The 18,458-nt window shown below is 35.0% G+C and overlaps 1 protein-coding gene and 1 pseudogene across 2 annotated transcripts; one reads left to right on the top strand and one right to left on the bottom strand.

Moving 5' to 3' along the window:
* Nucleotides 1-9,682: 9,682 nt before the first annotated feature.
* On the bottom strand, nucleotides 9,683-16,666 carry LOC112721037 (UDP-glycosyltransferase 79B30-like; annotated as a pseudogene).
* LOC140176318 (uncharacterized) lies at nucleotides 10,529-13,986 on the top strand. Of its 2 annotated transcripts, XM_072206501.1 has the most exons (3): nucleotides 10,529-12,401; nucleotides 12,530-13,318; nucleotides 13,679-13,986. In XM_072206501.1, the coding sequence occupies exon 1, from the start codon at nucleotides 11,664-11,666 to the stop codon at nucleotides 12,279-12,281; it is 618 nt and encodes a 205-aa protein (XP_072062602.1). In that variant the 5' UTR covers nucleotides 10,529-11,663; the 3' UTR covers nucleotides 12,282-12,401; nucleotides 12,530-13,318; nucleotides 13,679-13,986. The 2 variants fall into 2 exon arrangements, with proteins under 2 accessions (XP_072062602.1, XP_072062601.1); XM_072206500.1 differs by having other exon boundaries at nucleotides 12,530-13,986.
* Nucleotides 16,667-18,458: the final 1,792 nt, after the last annotated feature.

Below are 18,458 nucleotides of genomic sequence, written 5' to 3'. Positions count from 1 at the left end.
TAAGAGCGCTCCATTTGGACTTCTGTTGCTCTAGAAAAGCTCTTTCGAATACAAGGAGGTCAGATCCGGACAGCATCTGCAGTGCTTTCTCTGTCTCTGAATCAGACTTCTGCTCCAACTCCTCAATTTCAGCCAGAAAAAAATCTGAAATTGTACAAAATACAAAAACTCATAGTAGGATCTAAAAATGTGAATTTAACACTAAAACCTATAAAAACTTAATAAAAACTAAATAAAACATACTAAAAACTATATACAAATGATGTCAAAAAGCATATAAAATTTTGGAAACATATATCGACGATGTGATGATAAAGTCGAATCTGATGGACCAACATCTCGATTATTTAAGCCAAGCAATTAAAACGATGCGACAGAAAGGTTTAAAGATGAATCCTTTGAAATGTGCTTTGGGGTTTCGGCAGAAAATATTTTAGGATTCGTGGTACAAAAGAAAAGAATTGCTATTGATTAGAATAAGCTAAAGTAATTTTAGAGTTGCCATGCCCTATGTCGAAAAAGAAGTTCATCGTTTCTAGGAAAAGCTAACTTCTTACGACTAGGGATGACAATGGGGCAGGGTGGGGGTGGGGGAAACTTCTCGCTCTCCGTTCTCGCCCCTAGATTTGCTCTTTGTCTCGCCCCAATCCCCACTGTAGGGGAATATTATCCCCCATCCCTATTTTCTGTGGGGTCTATTCCAATCTTCCTGTATTGATCATTTATATGAAATTCTAATGAAAATAAAAAAAATATTATTAAACATACAAAGACACAGTCATGCAGTGTTGAAAAGGGGAAACAACGCCGCGATCAGAGACAATAAGGCAACGAGGGGGTGACGACACGATGAGCACTGAGTAGGAGTGGCTAGGTATAAGGTTCTGAGCTATGGGAGATTGGGATTTGTGAGTTTTGGCCTTCTGGGGTGACTGGGGAGTGGGACGACGCAGTGTTAAGTGTTATGGAGAGAAGGGAAGACACTTTTGAAATTAGGGTTAGATTTTCAATATATATGGTATGTAAATGACTAAAAATTTATATAGAAATAAATTATTAAGGGTATTTAAGTAATTTATAATTCGAGGATTAGCGGAGACGGGCGGGAATCCCGCTTGGGTCCCACGTTGCTCGGAGAATGTTGGCCCCATTCCCATCCATGCGGAGAAATTTCCCGTCTTCGGGTCCCCATTTAGCGGAAGTCCCACAGGGATCCCATGCTCCAGGGAGTTTTGCCATCCTTGCTTACAATGATTTATTTCTAAATTGTCTGGTTGAACCATGTTTCTCTCACCTTTAGTCAATCTTAAAGATGAGTCCTAATATGTGTGGATGAATGAACATCAAAAACCATTTCATTTGGTCAAGAATTACTTGTCGAAAGTACCAGTAATGGCAATAGTCCGTCCTTTCGAGCCTTTGAAATTGTACGTTGCAGCTTTGACAAATACAATTGGGTGTATGTTGGCTCAAGATGATAAAGAGGGATGAGAAAGAGCAATTTATTATCTAAGTCGAGTGTTGTCTGATATTAAGACAAGATAATCTCCTATTGAGAAGTTATGCCTTTCTCTTTATTATGCGTGTACAAAGTTAAAGTGTTACATGGTTGCGAAAACATAAAAGTAATTGCACAAACTGATTTGGTAAAATATATGTTATCTTATCCAATATTAAGAGGTCGATTAGAAAAATGGATGCTTGCCTTGACGGAGTTTGATTTACAATATGTCCCAGCCAAGGCTGTTAAAGGTCAAGTCATTGCAAATTTTCTGGTTGATCGACCGAATAATCTCAATGACCGGGGGCAAATATCGTTCATATCGTAGTCAAACCCTGGAAGTTATATTTTGATGGGTCGAAACACAAAGATGGTGCTTGTGTCGGCATTTTAATCATATCCCCAAAGGGGATTCCATCGGAATTTTTGTTTGAATTAAAGTATCCATGTTTGAATAATATAGCTAAATATGAGGCTTTGATATTAGGATTGGAAATTTTAATCGACAAGGGGACATCGGATGTCCAAATTTTAGGAGACTCTCAATTGGTTTTAAAACAGTTGTCGAAAGAATTCAAGTGTAATAATGAAAAATTACAAAAATATTTGTCGACAGCATGGGAGTTATTAGTATCTTTTCAAAAAGTATCATTGGTTCATATTCCAAGAATTTGAAATGAGTTGCTAATGAGCTGGCTTAAATTGCGTTGAAGTATAAGGTCCTTCCTGAAACTTTAGGAAAGTTGGTAGAAATCCAACAATTCTTGTGCCTATCGAAGAAAGGAAAATCTTGGTCATCGACGAGTGGGATGATGATGATTGGAGAAAACCAATTGCAGAATATTCAAAGGGTCCTAATATTCAAGTTGATTGAAAGATCAAATTAAAATCAATGAATTTTGTGGTGATAGGTGATGAATTGTATAAAAAACGCATTAAAGGAAGTCTTATGAGGTGTTTGAGTTAGTCTGAAAAAATAATTGCTCTAGTCCATAAGTGTATACGGTGCTCATCAAGCTGATGAGAGAATGAAATGGGTACTTCGACGTGATCGAGTGTATTAACCGTCAATGGTCAAAGATTGCATTAAGTATGCTAGAGCATGTCAAGGATGTCAGAAGCATGGTATAATACAACAAATTCTTGCTTCTGAATTACATTCAATTATAAAACCTTGGTCATTTAGAGGTTGGACTTTGGATTTAATTGGAATGATTCATCCTCCATCGTCTAAAAATCACAAGTTTATCTTAGTGGTGATTGATTATTTTATAAAATGGGTTGAGGCTTTTTCTTTAATAGATGTTGGCCAAAATGAAATTATCGATTTCATAGAGGAACATATAATCCATCGATTTGGATTTTCTCATACTTTAAGTACTGATCAAGGTATTATGTTTACTGGACAATGTATTAAGAATTTTGCAGCATCGAGGAGTATAATTATGGTAACTTCGACCCATATTATGCGCAAGCAAATGGTCAAGTTGAGACTGCAAATAAAATTTTAATTAATTTGATTAAGAAGCAAATTGGTCAAAGACCTCGTACTTGGCATGAAACATTAAGTCAAGTGTTATAGGCTTATCGAAATTCACCAAGAGATTCAATAAATACATCTCCTTATAAATTAGTTTATGGCCATGTTGTAATTTTACCTTTAGAAATCAATCTTAATACCATAAAGGTTACGAGACAAGATGAATTGCTAGTTAAAGATTACTAGAATGCAATGTTTGATGAATTAAATAACTTAGATAATGAGAACATTTTAGCACTCGATAATCTTATTCATCAAAAAGAGAATATAGCTCGTATCTATAATCGACGAGTACAAGAAAAAGTTTTTGGCATCGGTGAATTAGTGTTAAAAGTTATTTTGCTAATTAATAAGAAATCAAGAGTTTATGGAAAGTGGTCCCCTAATTGGGAGGGCCTTTTCAAGTAATCAACTTGTATTCAAGAAATGCATATTGAATTAGGCATATTGATACTGGAATTGAAATCAAATTGATAAATGGAAAATCAAATAGTATCGATGTTTTGAAGATAGTAATTAAGATCGAAGCTAAAATTCTAAAGGCAAATTCAAAGTATTATGAATTCAAAAGAAATTGTTTAGTTACAAAAACTTGGCATGCCAAGCCTTCAATCTTCATAGAGTTGTAAGAGTTGGTCCGGTTGCTCTGTTATCTTTGTACGATCTTGTGCAAGTAATTGAAGCTCTTAAAGTTGCTCATTTTCTATAGCATGATGTTGCAAAGTTTGATTGTCCATATCGCTCTTTTCTTTTGATAAAGAAAGGACTTCTTTGTTGAGCAATATTTTCCTACTTCGGAGCTTTTCAAGAGGATTTTGAAGAAGAGATTTGTTGTGTCTAATTTTAGTAAGTTCTTTTTTGAGTTCGTCTTCTCTCTTAATTAGTTGATCCAATTCAACAGAAGCCATAGTCAAGTGGCTTCATAAGTTGATACCTTTTCTTGTCAACTAAGGGGACTTCAACTTTAATGCTTTGATCTTTGATTTCTTTTATTCTTTTTTTTTATGGAATTCAAGTTTATCCTGACATGAAAAAAGATTTTGGTATGATCGATGAAAGACACAAATGGTTTGCATGATCAGAGGGATTCTGGGTAAAAATATTAGAGCTTAAAATTTGGTTAAGTGCAGCATCTAGACCATCTTCCGAGAACCATGCTTCGACGGGATTAGAAAGCAGTATTTTTAGTTTTTGAAGAAGCCCAAATATATCAGGATTGACGGAAGTTTTTGTCAAACCTTGATTCTTTGTGTTTTCAAGGGGATTAGAAATTTGTGGGCTTTGATCCAGATGAATCGATTTCTTTTCAAAACTTGATAACCCAGTCTCTTTGCTTTTGAAGATTTTCGAGATGGCCCTAAGAAGTTCACTTAGGATATCATCATCTTGATTGAGATCGATTGGTTCTTCTCTTTGGTTATTGATTTCTGCAATCCCAGTTTGAAGCAAATGAGAAATTGGATCTTGTGCAAAGAGTGTGAGCTCGGCTTTGTTGGCTGAAGTAATCATAATGATGTCATATTTAGTTGGTGGTGGATTAACGATGTTCTCAGTTTACAGAAAATTGAGATCATCATTTGTTGTCCTTTCTTTTTCAGCATTGGTGTTGAAATTGAATTGGTACTCGAAGATGTAAAGGATAGTTGATGGATGGTAGGTCCAGTTTCAATTTTTTTTTTTTTTTGGAGAAGGTATTGCCTCCTACCTATAAATTCTTTTAATAAGGGTGAAACTATTTTAGTAATTACTTTTAAAACACAAAAAGGAAGCGTAAATACCTTGGTAGCTTCAGAATCTGCTATATTGTAAAAGCTAGAGGAGATGCCTTCAGGATCAGTTTCGAAATCTTTAGTGTATGGTGGAGAATTCCTGGTACCTGAATCTTTCGATGGAAAATTGACAGAATTTTGTGTGTGTTGTTGTTTGGCCTAAAAAGAGAAGTATTTATTTAAATAACATTAGTATTTAATATGTATAAAGTGTGTGGAAGTATTTAGATTTGTTGTGATACCTCTGCTAAACTTGAGGCTGTAGAAGAAGCATTTGAAGCTTTCAATTTCTTTCTTGGAGCTTTCAAAGACTCTGCTTTTCGTTTCGAGATGGCTATACTGGCAGGTTTTTCACCCATGGTCAGGCAAACTCTTAGCATACCTTGGAGGGTTTCTTCAAGACTGCGGTTATACTGTGAATAGTATTTTTTGCCACGAAGCAAGGAAGGATTTTGTCACATAATGACTAGGAATAAAATCAACTGCTTCATATTTAGATCGAGGACCCTTGTTATGCTTTAGTTCTTGAGTTATAAGTGACATGAAATTGTAAATTTTCTGGCCAAGTTGGCTTTACAATTTTGAACCAAAAGAAGCTGGTAAAGCTTAAGAGAATCCCATTTGTCGAGCCACAAAATGAGGAGCAAGTAGAGGAACTTGATATTGATCTTCTTTGTACATGGGGATGCCAGTAGTAAAGACTTGGATGGTTGTGTAATTACTCCAGTTTTTTCCAGCTATGCGTCGTACTTTTTCATTAGTCTTGGAGATCCTCGATGCTCGAAACCATGTTGGACCACATTTGCAATCAACAAAAGGTGCAAAGTTGAGATCTTCATTCTGAAAAGAAGTTGCGTGGTAGAATTTGGTGAAAACTGCCCAGAAAAGATCTCCAACTTTGGGACCAGGAAAGGTTGGTTTCAAAGCTAAGAGTCAGATGCCATCAACTTCCATAAAATTTTCAAAAATTGAATTCAACCACAATTGGAGGAGCCAAAGTGGTCCTCCTACACTAAGAGGAGTTCGATTGCGGAGACTTTGTGACCATGTAGCCGAGCTCATCGTATAAATTGCCTAAGAGTAATTTGAAAAGGCACAAAACTAATGAACTTTCATGGATCAAAGTAGTAAGAGGTTGATAAAGTCTTTGCATAGTGACACTACATGAGCAGAAGACAACGACATTCAGGCAAAAGCATAAAAAGCTACATGTTTATCATCAGAAATGGGATTGTCACCTTGTCCCATGTTGTTTTTTTTATGAATTCTTTATAAGATGAGTTACATGTCGGGGGAAATATTGATCCCTAAAGGAGGTAGTCTTGTGATAGCTGCCACATCGAATAGAGTCGGACCAACCATCCCACATGGTAAATGCAGATTGTTAGTCGATTGACTCTAAAAGTACAGAATGGCTCCAATCATTCAATGGTGGGTGGTGAGTTGGTATTGAGACAATTGAAGCCGATCATATATACCACGCCAAGCCCAGAAATCCTTTTTCTTTTGTTCGATTCTTTTGAACCAGGCCAGGTAGTTAATACTTTTGGATGAAGTTTTTGGGTTATTTTGAAATCCCTTGGTATGGTCATCAAAGGGAGCCATATACATGTCTCTTTTTATCAATAGTTCTTGATCAAGAAGAAAAAGGGAAAAAAGAACTTTATTAATTTTAGATGGAGAAAGTAGAGGGCTCAAGAAACAATGCATTTGGTTGTTAACGGCAAACGGAAAGAGAATTTTTTGTGCATTAGCAGCATCAACTGGGTCTTCAATGATAACATCGTGGTCTTGAGCTAAAATTTGAAGGTTCGCATATGGAGTTTCTTCCAGTGTTTCTTTTCTTTTATTGAAAGGAGAAGAGTTGCTACTTGTGGCCATGGCGATTCTAGAAAATCACAGTAATAATATGAGTGAAGCAAAAGAGAAGAGTACTTTCTGATAAAATATATATATACATAAACATATATAATGAATGAAAATACCTTGGAGAAGAAGAGTTAACGAAGTTGAATCCTCAGAGCAGTGCAAAAATTTTGAGAAAAGAAAGAGGTTTTTTGCTTGCAAGAGCAATATAGGAAATCTATGAGGTTTATAAAGGGGGGTATAATGGTGTTGTGACAGAAAGGAAAGCGTTATGAAGAAGTTTCTAGAAAAAGTTTAAAAGATTAATGAAATGAGATATTTATAGAGGGAGGCTGAAAAGATAAAGCTAGTAGGAAGTTGAATGTCCGGAATCAATGGGAAGTGTGCATCATGGGACGTGCATGTAATGGATATGATGAGTGTAGCGATTTCCCGAGTTGGTGTTAGTTATGGGCTTCAAACATTTTTTAGATTTAAACTTTTTCGAATCAACTAACTTTTTATTTTTGATTAGTTGGAAGTTGTCGATTTAAGGGGGCAAATTGTTGGTTGAATATTTTGGTAGATCGGTAAAGTGTATAGATCGAAAGAAAGAGAATCGACCTCAAAGGACGTGATGTACTTGAGTTAGTCGAAAAGATAAAGTCATTAATTTAGTTAGTCAAAATCGAAGGTGTTATTTGTTACTTGTTTGGATCCTGTCAGTGGGTTTAGGGTTCATCGAAGGAGGGTTATCGATAAGCAAAATAGGTTTGATCGATGAAGCTTGTCGAAACAGATTAAGCAATTGAAGTAATAATAGGGTTAATAATCAAGTTAGTTGAAGACGATTATCCATCATTAAGTGGCAGGAATGGTTACGCTCAGATTTCTCACATATGGAGCATATAATGAAATTTGATTGGTTGAAAAAAATCTATAAATAGATAAAGTTTGGAAGGAACAAATGTTAGAATTCGGTTTCAGAAAACACTCTCGCACACTCACATTCCTAGAGACTTTCTGAGTTTGCAAAGAGTTTTATTTTCTGTAAGATTCCTTCTATGTCTTTACATTTCTTTTAATTTTCTTGCAATTTATTACCTTTTCTGCAATTTACTTTCCTTTGGCAAACCTTTTCTTTTCTTCTTTTAACATTTCTGCATTGTATTTGAATTCAAAGTCCTTCAACCCTGTTGAAGATATTTTATTGCTTTTCTTTAATTTTAAAGGTCATTTACTTTACTTCTTGTGTTTTTTATTTCAAGTTGTTTAAATTCTTTTTACTTTTCAAGTTTTTCTTTATCTTTTCATCCAAGAACGAAATCTTTGGTGCACGTTTAAAAACCGGTACTCACAAAAAAAGAATAGATTTCGTACCCAGATATTAGATATCGAACCAACCACGATTTGCTAAAAATCTGCATAACAGTATGTTTGGGTATAACAATATAAAAGTACTTTTTGCTTATTTATTATGTGAAAAATATCTTTTTTAAGAAATAAAGATCTTTTAAAAAAATATAAATTATAGCTTTTTAAAAAGATGTTTTTTATTTTTTTAGTGTTTTTATTTTTATTACTAGAAAATTTACCAAATACGCTAAAAAAAAAAATTTATCAACTTAATGACATCTAAACAAGTACTATAAAGACAAAGCATACTGTATTATCTTTAGCGAAATTTATAAATTAATATGAAGTTAGAATACAGATATGCCTCATTGTTATAGTGATATTGTTCTTCTTAATATATTGTTATGTATAGTTGAGGAAAAAAATTGTACTGATCATGTTATATTATAATGCATGGGCAAATTAATTGGTGGTTTCATTCTTATCGTCACTCACTCACTAATTGATCTTTGTTATTTCCTTGCTTTGAAATCTAATTAATTTGCACAAGTGACTATGACTAATGAGTCTCACGGATTCACAAACACAAGATTGGAAAGATAATTAAGTGCTGCTGTTCCATCCTCAGATGATTTAAACAAAGTGATGAAGGGTTAAAAACAAAACATATTAACCCCATGCATTTAAACAAAGATAATTAAGTCTCCTCTCTTCTCCCTCTACTATCTGTTCTCTTGTGCTTGTGCTTTCACTGCTTTGTTTGTCATGCTTAAATCTGCTTTGAATTTGCTTTCTTATCTTTTAATCTGCTTTGTTAAGTTTTGAATCTGCTCTGCTATAGCACATAATATTAACATATGATTCAGGCATTCAACTATGTTATTTTTCTAATTTACTATGTTATGCTCTGTTCTAATCTCCTTGAATTCTTCAAATTTTAGTTTTATTAAACCACTCTTCCACCTTAACTCATGACAACAATAAAGATAAGATAAAGATAAAGACTAAAATTACAATTGAATTTGTGTATTTTGTTGGGCTGAATTTGTAGGCCGTGAGACGTCTTTATTGTTGTCATGGGCTAAGGTAGAAGAGTGGTTTAATAAGTTTGAGTGATTGTGGAATGGCATCAAATGAAGCTATAATTGTTTTTTATATTTCTTTATAATTTATGAGTATTGTTTATGTTCTATCTCAGAATTTTACAAACTACGATTCTGTACCATCTTTCTGAATCAAGATAAAAACTATGAGTTCACTTGCTTCTAACATTACTTGGATCATACAACAAGTTGAAAATTAAATTCATTCACCTTCTTAGTCTGTTTGTGATTTCCTCCATTCTCGTTGTTCTTTATATTGATTTAAGTATTAGCTGTAAATTAATTGGTGTATATTTTACTAGCTTCAACTTTACTATAAAATATTGGATAAATATTGGATTCACTGCAAAATATGGATATCATTTACAAAAGTCAATTTTGTTCAAGAGTATAATTTTGAACCCAAGACTTGCTAAAGAAAAAAATGAGCACATACTACCGGAATCAACTTTTGTAGTAGCTTCACTGTTAATTATGATTTTTCCTTAAATGAGTATCAGTAATGATAAAAAGTTAAGAAGAAAAGTGTGTAATTTAACTCAAGTAATTATCATTAGAGAAAGTAATAGAAGCTAGAAGAAATTTAAGATCAAACGATAATCAGATACTAATCTGGTGTACATCAAATTCTCAATATTACACCTACATTATAGCACACATTCACAATACAACACATTAGAACCTCAAAATACATATTAAAATAAGAAAGATGAAAAAACCTTCAAAGTATCTCTTGAAGCTTCTTACAGAAAGCATCAATATAAGTAGACTTAATCTTTATTAAGCAACACCTCCTTAATCTTATCATGGTTACTTTTGACTATTCTGCTTGTCTCATTCTCATCATCCATTACAATACTAACTGCTTTGCACACACTTTCCTTAGTGTACAATCCATCGTCTTCCCCTTTCTCCACTTCCACACCAACTTGCAAATTCTTACTCATCAGTCTTGCATTCAGAAACTGGTCACCAATATTTGGAAGCAACACCAACTGGCACTCATTGAGCAATGCCTCTGACAAAGAACCTGACCCGCAATGTGTAATGAAGCATCCAACAGAAAGGTGTTCCAATATCAATTGATGCTGGATCCACCCTCCATACACAATCCCTCTTCCTTTAACCCTCTCTTCGAACCCTTCTGGTAGCGCGTCTCCAACTGAATCAAACCCAATTGGGGGTTTCAAAGCTACAAGAAAAGGCATGCCAACTAGTTCAAGACCCAACAACAATTCTTGAAACAGGTTTGGCCTCAACCTGCACTCACTTCCAAGACAACAATAAACCACTGAGCCTTGTTTGAATTCTCCAAGCCAAGAAGCCCATTTTTCATCCAATGTAGAGTTTGGTTTCTCTAGTATCACTGGTCCTGTAGGAAGCACAAGCTTCTTGAACTGATCTTCTACAAAATCAAGGTGAGGCCCTTCAATTCCCCTGCAAGTTCTGAACGCTATTGCATCGGCTTCACTCATGGAAATTAAATGAACATACGATCATAGAAAAGAACATTGCTCCCAAACACATGTTTCCGCTTGTTAGCGTATGCTCGTGCCTCATGGACGTGAAATGTGATAGATAAATCAGGGTACCTTAGAGGAGGTTTCATGAGATCATTCATTGTTTGGTCGTCCCCTTTTTAGAATCTTGAAGGTACAACACTGTACCCTATCATGGCAGAACTGACAATACAAAAGTCAATGGCCTTGAGTCTTAAACGCCTTGCCAATGATGGCATCCAATGAGTGAAATCATAGAAAACAAGATCAGCTTTAAGCTGGCAAAGATAAGTTTCTGTTAGAAAATTAAATCAAGTGGTATGCAAGTAACAAAAGTTTAGAAAAGTCAAAGGCAAAATTCAATTTGAATTCAAAGTGGTTACAAGTTCATGGTTCATCACCAAGATTCTACAAACTTCTTGTGCTATTTATCAACTTGCATGGATTAGAATTTTCATGAAACATGGTTAAAGAATTGAAGAAATAAAGTTTGAGTTGAAAACAATAATCATCTATTTACTAGAAGATGTTGGAAGCTTGAAGATTTTTGAAGAACATTCAAGAGAGTAGTACAGCTACAATATTCTACAACATTGAAGAAATTCAAAATCAAATTGAATTGAAATTGGAAGTCAAGCAAATTAGAAGATTATGGAAACTACATGAATACAAGTTGAAAGAAGATTCATGAAGCCAACTCATAAAATAGTGGTCATTACAAAATTGAGTTGTGATTCATAAATTATTATTTTAGTAGGAAGCATTTTCTATATAAAAGCTTCATATGTATGTTGTTATCGATCTCTCGATGAACCAAAATACTTAGTATTTGTTTCAAAAAATTCTCTCCTTATTATTATGAGTGTTAGTGAGTTTGAGAGATGAAAAATATGATAGCGTCATTTATATGAGTGAGTGATCCTAGGGCCAATTAAGTGTGGGTATTATACTTACATTTTGGTATCAGAGTTCGTTAATCCAGCGCTTGGTGTTTGAGAGTTTGTGAGTTGTGAGAGAGTTCTCATATAGTTGTTTATTCAAAGAGTCGATATGGCAAACACTTTTAATATTGTGTGGTCCGGTCCCAAGTTAGATGGGAAACTTGATTATAGTTATTGGCAGACTTTGATGTCTACCTATTTAAAGGCCCAGAACCTGCGGAATTTTATTGAACCGGGTTTGGAAGAAGGAGCAGATGCTGCCCAACAAAGGAGAGATCAATTAGCGCTATCTCAAATTCATCAAGGAGTACATTATACGGTGTTTGGCAAAATAGCAAATGCCAAAAGTGCAAAGAAAGCATGGAACACGTTGAAGCTGTCATACAAAGCCGTAGATAAAGCTCAGAAAGCAAAGTTACAGTCTTTGAGAAGAGAATATGGAAGGTACGAGATGTCTAGCTCAGAAACTGTTGAGCAATATTTTACTCGTGTTACTGATCTTGTCAATAAAATGAGAGTCTATGGAGAAGATATGCCCGATAGCAAAGTGATGGAGAAAATTCTTCGCACCATGCCGATGAAGTATGACCATGTGGTGACTACGATACTAGAGTCCCACGATATGGATACCATGACGATTGCAGAGTTGCAAGGAACCATGGAAAGCAACATCAGTAGAATACTGGAGAAATCAGAAAAATCAACCGAGGAAGCCCTGAAAAGCTGAGTGAATTTAAACAATGTTGCAACATCAAGTCATACACAAGAAGGACGAGGTCGTGGTTTTAATTTTCAAAGTAGAGGTAGAGGAAGTTTCAGAGGTAGAGGTCGTGGCAATTACAACCAAGTAAGTTACAATAATTTTACACCACCTAATCAAGGAAGAGGTGGAACGAATTTCAGGCCTATCAACCAAGGAAGAGGTTAAGGCAATTTTAATCAAGAAATAACCAATTTCAACTGCTTTCATTGTAGAAAGTTTGGACACAAAGCAGCAGATTGCAGATTCAAAATGGTGAATAACAATCCAGCACACGTTGCAGAAAATCAGCATCAAAATACTGATGATAATCCGGGTACTCAAACTTTATTTTTTACAAGTAATTCATGTGCTGGAGATGAAAATATATAGTACTTGGATAATGCTTGTAGTAATCGTATGTCTGGTAGAAAGGAGTTATTTTCTTTATTAGATGATTCAGTTAAACTATTATTAAAGTTCAGTAATAGTACAAAGATCCCTATTGAAGGAAAATGACAGATACCAAATAGATTGAAGGATGGTTCTCTGAGTTATATTTCTGATGTTTTCTATGCTCTTGAGCTTGATTACAATTTACTGAGTATGGGGCAATTATCTGAAAAGGGATATAAGATGATAACTTATCGTAGATGTTGCATTGTGTTTAACAACAACGGAAGGTTCATAGATAAAGCAAAGATGACTTCAAACAGAATATTTCCATTAAAAATTCAATATGTTAATCCCTCTTGCATGAGTTCTGTGATACTTGATGATAACTGGTTGTGGCATATGCGGTTTGGGCATTTTCATTTTTCTGGCCTAAACTACCTGTCAAGAAAAGGACTTATTTTTGGTCTACCACGAATTCATATTCCCAATTGTGTTTGTGAGATTTGTCAACTGGGAAAGAAGCACAGAGATCCATTCCATACAGGAAAGTCATAGAGAGCTAGAAGATTACTTGAAATTGTACATTCAGATCTCTGTTCTGTAGAAATTTCAAGCAACGGTGGTAGCAGGTACTTTATCACTTTTATTGATGCTCTTAGTAGATATACATGGGTATACTTTCTAAAGCAGAAATCAGAAGCATGTGATGTCTTTAAGACATTCAAGGTGTTTGTCGAAAAACAAAGTGGCTATAAAATCAAAATTCTCAAAATAGACAGAGGAACAAAATATCTTGCATGTTCAGACTACTTTAAACAACACAGAATTCAACACCAACTAACAACTAGATATACTCCTCAACAAAATAGAGTTGCTGAAAGAAAGAATAGAACCATAATGGATATTGTCAGATGCATGCTCAAATCAAAACAAATGACTAAAGAATTTTGGGTAAAAGCAGTCGCAACAGCAGTTCATATTTTAAATAGGTGTCCAAGAAAGAGTGTTCATGATAAAACTCCAGAGGACGCTTGGAGTGAAAAGCGACCTTTCTTCCATCATTTCAGAGTCTTTGGGTGTATAGCTTATGCCCATGTACCAGATCAATTAAGGAAGAAGTTAGATGACAAAGGCGAGAGGTGTATCTTTATCGGCTATTGCACAGACTCAAAAGCATACAAGTTGTATAATCCAGAATCAAAGAAAGTGATCATCAGCAGAAATGTGACGTTTGACGAGAAAGACAAGTGGGACTAGAACACAGACAGAAAAGTAGCTGACTATAATTCCAAATACATGTGATAAAGTAGAAGAAAGGCAACCTGACACAACCGAACAACCAGAATCATCTAGAAGATCTCAAAGAGAGCAGAGACTACCTGCTAGATTAGCAGATTATGAAGTAGGCAATGACAACGATCTGTCCGATGAAGAAATCATAAATTTTGCTCTATTTTTAGATTGTGAGCCGTTGAACTTTGAAGAAGCCTCTAAAGATAACAATTGGAAGAAAGCAATGGATGAGGATATTCATGCCATTGGGAAGAATGACACATGGGATCTGACAGATTTACCAGCAGATAAGAAGCCGATTGGAGTAAAGTGGGTTTACAAGACTAAGTACAAACCCAGTGGTGAAGTTGATCGTTTTAAAGCAAGATTAGTTGCTAAGGGATACAAACAAAAGCCAGGTATCGATTGTTTTGAAGTATTTGCTCCTGTTGCTAGATTAGACACTATTCGTATGATTATTCCACTCTCGTCTCAAAATAAGTGGAAGATACACCAAATGGATGTTAAGTCTGCATTTCTAAATGGCACTTTAGAAGAAGAAGTATATGTTGAGCAACCTGTAGGATATGGAGTTATTGGAAAAGAAGATAAAGCTTACAAATTGAAGAAAGCTTTGTACGGGTTAAAGCAAGCACCAAGAGCATAGTACAAGAAGATTGATTCTTATTTCATTGAGAATGGTTTCAGAAGATGTCCGTTTGAGCATACTCTTTATATCAAGTTCGTTGAACCTGGAGATATCTTGATCGTGTGTATTTATGTTGATGATTTGATCTTTATTGGGAACAATTTGAAGATAATTGCAAAATTCAGGGAGGCTATGATAAAGCACTTTGAAATGACAGATATGGGCTTGATATCTTACTTTCTTGGCATTGAAGTGGTTCAAAGAGATAATGGTATTTTCATTTCGCAGAAGAAATATGCAAATGATATTTTGAAGAAATTTCAAATGGAACATTCAAAGCCAGTTCCTACTCCAGTCGAAGAAAAGTTCAAGTTACTAAGAGAAGATAAAGGAAGAGCAGTAAATCCCACATACTACAAAAGCTTGATTGGAAGTCTAAGGTACTTGACTGCGACTAGACCAGATGTTGTGTTTGGGGTTAGTTTGCTTAGCAGATTCATGGAGGAACCTTGTACCAACCATTTGCAAGCGGAAAAAAGGATTCTTCGATATATCAAAGGTACTTTAAATGATGGTATTTATTATGAAAATACTAATGAAGTGAATCTTGTCGGTTACACTGACAGTGATTAGGCTGGAGATATAGAAACAAGAAAAGTACTTCAAGATTTGTATTTTGTCTTGATTCTGGTGCAATTTCATGGTCATCAAAGAAGCAACCAGTAGTAGCACTCTCTACAGCAGAAGCAGAATATATAGCAGCAGCAAATTGTGCAACGCAAGTAGTTTGGCTAAGAAGAATTCTTGATGAATTGAATGAGAAACAAAGTACTCCAACAACAATATTTTGTGATAACAAGTCAGCTATTGCACTTTGCAAAAATCCAGTATTTCATGGAAGAACAAAGCATATTGATATTCGGGTTCATAAAATTAGAGAATTGGTAAATGAGAAAGAAGTTTTTATTGAGTACTGTCCCACTGAAGACCAAGTTGCAGATATCTTTACAAAACCGCTGAAGACCGAGTCATTTTACAAATTGAAGAGGATGCTTGGAATGATAAACTCTACAGCTTGATTTAAGGGAGGCAATGTTAGAAAATTAAATCAAGTGGTATGCAAGTAACAAAAGTTTAGAAAAGTCAAAGGCAAAATTCAATTTGAATTCAAAGTGGTTACAAGTTCATGGTTCATCACCAAGATTCTACAAACTTCTTGTGCTATCTATCAACTTGCATGGATTAGAATTTTCATGAAACATGGTTAAAGAATTGAAGAAACAAAGTTTGAGTTGAAAACAATAATCATCTATTTACTAGAAGATGTTGGAAGCTTGAAATTTTTGAAGAACATTCAAGAGAGTAGTACAACTACAACATTCTACAACATTGAAGAAATTCAAAATCAAATTGAATTGAAATTGGAAGTCAAGCAAATTAGAAGATTATGAAAACTACATGAATACAAGCTGAAAGAAGATTCATGAAGCCAACTCATAAAATAGTGATCATTACAAAATTGAGTTGTAATTCATAAATTATTATTTTAGTAGGAAGCATTGCTTATATAAAAGCTTCATATGTATGTTGTTATCGATCTCTCTATGAACCAAAATACTTAGTGTTTGTTTCGAAAAATTCTCTCCTTATTATTATGAGTGTTAGTGAGTTTAAGAGATGAAAAATATGATAACGTCATTTATATGAGTGAGTGATCCTAGAGCCAATTAAATGTGGGTATTATACTTACACTTTCTATGTCGCCTTGGGTTAAGTCCATTGCTGTCATGATGAGTGGGTGCAGAGGGTATGGAACGTCTGAAGTGGTTTCTGCGTTCGGTGGAAGGTTGTCCACGTGGGGAACCGCGACGGCGACGAATTTGATGAGATTTGGATAAAGATTGAAATGGACTAACTTGGATTGTGCTGTTTTGGGCGCAAATAATGTGATTATGTGGCCTCTTTTGGCTAACTTGTTACATAGGTAGAGGAATGGAGTTTGATGACCAAGGGCTAGCCATGAATACATGTCAATGCTTAAGGAACATGTATCCATGCAGATAATTATTAAATCAATAATGCTCCACATCCATGTACAAAATACATGGATGTTATCCAATTCTTTTTTGCTATAGACGCCTCCTCCAATCTCCAAATTGTTTGTGATTCACGCATTACATATAACGTAAACCTTCTATGACCTTTGCTCAACGTAAATCATCTGCTGCAGCCTAAACCCTGTTCTTTACTCAATGTAAACTTTCTACTGCAACCTAAACCTCCTCCTTCTTCTTCTTCTTCTCTTTCCTCGTGTTATAGGCTTCGTCGTTCTCCTCTGCTCGCATAGTGTGAGTGTTCGGCAATATTCTGGAGACTACGACTTAACTAAACTGACGAATTGGTACAACAGACAAGTCCTATGCAATTATTACGACGGTAATCTCTTTTTACGAATGCATTATTTGCATTTGTCAAAGAAAAGAGTGGTATCCGGCAGTTTTGAATATGATTTGTCATCTTGGCTAATGCACAAAAAGGGTACAGCTACTTATTCAGACGCGAATACATGGTGGGCTGCCATAAGAAAAGAGTTTATCCTGATTTTTAAACCCGTTTTTGAGGGTTTAAAGATAATGCATTTAAGGGAAGAGTACCACGGAAACTTAGATTCAGAAAGTTGCATTAAAATTATATGTGAGAATGGAAATGTGATACGTGGAATTCTCACCAACATGAAGGAGAAAGGTGGATCTAAATCTTATTTTCGAGAGGCAGATGCCCAGCACTTGAGGAAAATCATCAAGAAAGTTATCACATTCCCATTTATAGGGACTTCTGAATCTGAATCATCTAACGAGGAAGTTCGTGATTTGTGTTTACAGCAACTCGAGGCTTATTCGTGGTATTTTTCTTTCCTTTTATTTTTTGTTTTTTGTTTTTGTTTAAATGATGAGAAGTATTCTTAAGTTAAAATAACTTTAATTTAGGGTGACGGACCTAAGGATCAAGTGGAGTCTTGATCCAGTCCTTTTTTGGGATACGAGGAGAAGGATACAATTTTTGGAGGCGATCGATTGGTTGTACCACCGTAATGTACCCCCACCGTCAGTCGTTAGATCCACCCACAAGTACTGGACATGGGATATACTTTGCAATGATCAGGTGTTAGTTGATGTTTATTTCCATGAACAGCAAGATCGTACGGTGACGCCTCAAAAGTATAGTCAGAAACATAATTTAATAAGATTTTATAGGAATTGTATCCACCATGCTGATTTGAAACGGACAGGTAATTAAAATGGGAAATATTTATTTATGATACTATATGCTCACCAAAAAGTCGTACATTGAAATCATTTTTAATTTGTATTTTGCATTCTAACATATAGTTTATAGGAAAGTTTTCACATGTGCCAGGACACTTTACTGATATATTGCTATGCCATAATGCAGAACCGTTGAGATATATATTAAAAAATTATAAAGGTGGAGATGGATTGGTAGAGTTATATAGTAGAGTAAAGAGATAGAGGGTGTTGGCTGTTCTTCTAACAGGTTAAAACGTGAACCAAGTTAGAGTTGGTGAGAATTACATAGTGGGCAGTTGAATGTGTTTTTTGTCTTTTTGTAAAGCTATTGTTTGGAACCAAGCCTTGTGAGTGTTGTGGCCTTGTGGGAGCCGATGCAAAGATTGGGAGAATGAGTAACACTATAACAACGAGAATGTGAGATGGAACCATTAAATTTAGATGTGACAACAATAATATATGTGACTATTTCAACAAATAAAATTTATATTCCGACCAAAAAAATAAATAAAATTTATATTAAGATGTTATTTTTATTGC

This window comes from Arachis hypogaea, chromosome 11 (genome assembly GCF_003086295.3).
Source record: "Arachis hypogaea cultivar Tifrunner chromosome 11, arahy.Tifrunner.gnm2.J5K5, whole genome shotgun sequence".
In the NCBI taxonomy this organism is placed as follows: Eukaryota; Viridiplantae; Streptophyta; class Magnoliopsida; order Fabales; family Fabaceae; genus Arachis; species Arachis hypogaea.
Note: the sequence above shows the minus strand (reverse complement) of the source record. Positions and strands in the feature narration are given on the sequence as shown.